This window comes from Nansenia antarctica, assembly GCF_963989245.1.
Source record: "Nansenia antarctica genome assembly, chromosome: 4".
Taxonomy (NCBI): domain Eukaryota; kingdom Metazoa; phylum Chordata; class Actinopteri; order Argentiniformes; family Microstomatidae; genus Nansenia; species Nansenia antarctica.
In genome coordinates, this window is record NC_137689.1 from 57,702,589 (window position 1) to 57,706,895 (window position 4,307).

At 49.0% G+C, this 4,307-nt stretch overlaps 1 protein-coding gene across 1 annotated transcript; it reads left to right on the top strand.

Moving 5' to 3' along the window:
• Positions 1–599: 599 nt before the first annotated feature.
• npy8ar (neuropeptide Y receptor Y8a) lies at positions 600–3,288 on the top strand (the record flags this gene model as incomplete). The annotated part of the gene is made up of 4 exons (XM_080528165.1): positions 600–908; positions 1,057–1,298; positions 2,476–2,622; positions 2,859–3,288. 4 exons carry the CDS (start codon positions 600–602, stop codon positions 3,286–3,288), a joined length of 1,128 nt encoding a protein of 375 aa, XP_080384291.1.
• Between the last annotated feature and the right edge of the window lie 1,019 nt (positions 3,289–4,307).

Consider the following 4,307-nt stretch of genomic DNA (forward strand, 5'->3'; position numbering starts at 1 on the left):
ATTCATCATATCGCCTCCTATCATCTCCATCCTCATATCTGCTAGCGTTTATTGTTTTTTTTTTCTTTCTTCCCTTCCCTTCTCTTTTCCTTCTTCTCTTCTGCCCTATCGCCTCCGTAGTCTCTGCAATCGTGAGACTAGATCTCTCTCTTCTCTGCCTTCCAGATAGACCCTGAGACTCTGAGCTGCTCCAGTCCCACAGACTCCAGCTGTAGGATGTCCAACCAGCTCTGGCCAGCCCAGGAAGGCAGAGAGGGGTTACTAGAACTACCCCTCGACTCCGTCTAACCCTCCGTCTAACCCTCCACAGCTCCTAACTCTCCTTCAGATATTCTCTGCCAATCCGTCTCCAACCTTCCCTCTACCGCTTGGACACCCTCTCATCCCATTTTAGGGAGTTCTCTAACCCCCCGCCCCCCAATCAGTCCTGTACCACCCTTCTACTCCCACGAGTACCCTCTAAACCCCCCTCTGACGAAGAACTCCAACTAGGGAGAGTTACCCTGCTTCAGTCCCTGTTCCCTCCGTCCTCACCCCCTCACTCCCTGTCACCTTCCTCACCTTCACCCTCTCCTCAGCGCTCCCCACCTCTCTCCACCATGTCCAATAACAGTAGCTCCCTCAATGGCTGGGAGACCTCTGATTGGGCAGAGTCCGCCCAGTGTCCGCCCTCCGTAGGCGGGGCCACCTTCCTGATCGTGGCCTACAGCACTGTCATTGCTGTGGGGTTGCTAGGCAACGCCGGCCTGGTGTTTATCATCGCCCGGCAACAGGAGCTCCGGAACGTCACCAACATTCTGATCGCCAACCTGTCATGTTCCGACATCCTGATGTGCGTGGTGTGTCTACCTGTCACCGTCATCTACACGCTCATGGACCGCTGGGTGCTGGGGGAGGCCCTGTGCAAGGTCAGTCTACGCACACTCACACAACTGTCTGTCTGTCCATGCTGGATTCTCTCCAGCTCCTGGGGGTTTGTCTGTGTGTATGAGCACAATATGTACTAGTAACTATCCACAAGATCACATACTGTGCATCTCCTCGTCCCTCTCTCAGATGACCCCGTTTGTCCAGTGCATGTCGGTGACGGTGTCCATCTTCTCCCTGGTGCTGATCGCTCTGGAGCGTCACCAGCTGATCCTGCACCCAACAGGCTGGTCCCCAGCAGCCGGGCACTCCTACCTGGCCGTGGGGCTCACTTGGCTGGTGGCCTGCTTTATCTCCCTGCCCTTCCTCTCCTTCAACATTCTCACCAATGTCCCCTTCCAAAACCTCACCCTTACGGCCAACCCATTCAGGTGAGTGAGCATCTGCCTGCCTGCCTGCCTGTTTGTCTGTCTGTCTGTCTGTTTTTGATTGTTTTTCTAGCCATCCATCCATGTATCTAGAATAGAACTAATCATGGTATTCCACAGAACTTTCAGATCTCCTTTGGTTAAGAAACAAGGCCTGGGCCAAAGCTAGAAAAACAGACTCAGTAGCTGATTGGCAGGTTTTCAGACATCTAAGAAATAGATGCACATCATAAGTTAAGAAAGCTAAATCAAGCTACTTCTACTACTACTTACTAACTGCTGTCTCAGATTCTGCTGGTGATCCTACACAATCTTGGAAAACAGTTAACGCTCTGAAGCATGAACATTCCTCTTCCTCACCACTTAAGCAAGTTTTGTCAGACTCTGGCCATATTATTGCGAAACATTTTATGTTCATCACAAGTGATGCCTTTAATCAGCATCTCTGTCTCAGCAAGTTTTTTATTTGAGAGAAATGGCAGGCTGTCCCTGCACAGTCGGTCGACTGCAGTCAGGAACTAGAAAATCTTTGTTTTCATTTAAATAATTTTCTACTTTCACTTTCATCTACTGATGTACTACCACATGAGCTGCTTAAAACTGATGTGAGAAAATCCATTGGGGCTGATCAGCTTGAGCTTTCGGGCCCCCCCTGATTGAGGTCGTTGACATATTTTTAATCTGACTGTCATCACCGGTGCTATCCCCAAGGTTTAGAAGGCAGCCCATGTGCTCTAGATTACTGCCACCCACTGTCCAAGCTGTCTTGCCTTTCCAAAGTATTAGAGTCCCTGGTCAACTCCCAGCTAAGAACCTTTTTATGTTCTCATTCTATTCTAAATGTGCACCAATCTGGCTTTAGACCTGTATATAGCACATTATCAGATGCTACGCTTGTCTTAGATGATGTGTTAAATTGTCTAGATCAGAAAAAAACATTGCTGCCTTATTCAGAGATCTGTTTCTGCTTGGGAAATGTAAAATATTGATTGAGGACCTTTTTGATGAAGAATGTGATTGTTTCCCTTGATATAACACAATATCGTGGCTTTATATGATGTATTGATTTCTTTATTTTACAGTATTTCTTTTTTTGATATTGATATTTTGGACAGGGCAAAAGCTCTGGTCACAGTGTGTTCCCCCTGTATACATAAAGGTTAAATCTGTCTGTGTCCAGGGACCATCTGATCTGTATGGAGTTGTGGCCATCTGAGAGGCACCGTCTGGCCTACACTACATCACTACTGCTCTTCCAGTACTGTCTGCCTCTGCTACTGGTGCTGCTCTGCTACATCAGGATCTTCCTCCGCCTCAGGCGACGCAGGTCAAACATACACTCACAATGCAGTAGCTCTGGGGGGGGACCAGTGGTGTAGCATAGTATTTGACCACCATGGCAAGTGAATGTATGACAGAACAGAAGTGTTCTGTTACTCTAGAACATAACTATAGCAGTTTTATATCACAACCCAGAGCTGTACTTTAACACGACTTTAGCTGAACAAAAGCACAACCAATCCTTCTACAACATAACAGTAACATAAGTCCTCTGTTCCTCAGGGATGTGGTGGAGCGGAGCCGGAAGGCCCGGGGAGCCCAAAGAATCAACGCCATGCTGGCGGCCATAGTTGCTGCTTTCGCCCTCTGCTGGCTGCCCCTGAATGTGTTCAACACTCTGTTTGACTGGCACCACCAGGCTCTGCCAGCCTGCCAGCATGATGCAGTGTTCTCTGCCTGCCACCTCACTGCCATGGCATCTACTTGTGTTAACCCAGTGGTGTACGGGTTCCTGAACAGTAACTTCCAACGGGAGCTGAAGCTGACCCTGCAGCGCTGCCAGTGTGGCATGGGGGCGCCAGAGAGCTACGAGAGCTTCCCCCTCTCCACTGTGGGCAGTGAGGGGATGACCAAAGTCACCTCTTTGAACAGAATGGGGTCACTGAATGCTGCACCTCCAAGGCCCGAGCCTAGTGTGTGTGTCCACAGCTAGTGGCTAATGCTAATAGATAGACCAACAACAGTTGAATACAGCTGGACATACAGGACAAACAATGATAGACAATGGCATATGGGCTTTGTTTCCATGGTGTTTGGCCTTTTTTGTAATTATCAGTGGTGCAGACCGTGCAGAGTGTACACAGCTAACACATACAGCAATCCGACAGAGCTGGAGCTGTATGGTATGCTGTCAACGGCTGTATTGAACGACTTGTATGGTATGCTGTCAACGGCTGTACACACACACACACACACAGACAGAGAGAGAGAGAGAGAGAGCGAGAGAGAGAGCGAGAGAGAGAGACGCGTGGGCTCAGTTTCCATGGAGATAGTTTTTTTTTTTTAAGCTCTGCATCATTTTGCCCCCTGTTGAACTGTCGTCATCAGCAGCTCTGTCAGGGTGTGAGATTGCTGTCCGTCATGTCAATCCACCCATCATGCACGTTAGGCCCTGCTGTCGCCATGAGTGGAAGAACTCTATTCACTTCCCACTGACAGCTCTTTGACGTTAGGAGAAAAGGCTGTGAGCTGATTAGGACCTGGAGAGATCCGTGACAGAGACAAAGTGAGACACTGAATGTCTGAGAGAGGGGATGGGTCAGGTCAGTGATAGTAGGTCCCAGGAGTCTCAGCAGGTGGATGTTTGGATGCGGTCTGTGAGCTGTCACTGGCTGGAGGCTTGGGAGGGCACTGACTGGCTGACTGGTTGACTGACTGACTGAGAGGGGAATCACTACTAGAGCTGCTGGCACAACCGAGAGATCCTAGCCAGCTGAGGGGCTCTCTAGAGGCTAGCCGATTGTCTTACTGTAGTACCTTTAGACAAAATACTCAAGACAAACAGAACACGTACCAGTAGCATACTTGAATTATTGAAGACCCCAACCCCTGCCTACGTGTCTGTAAACCACTATTTCTGCCTTGCTGTCCTGTTGTCTCAGCCTGTGGGTATCATTTACATGACATTTATATTTACATTTTTGGCATTTAGCAGACACCTTTATCCAAAGT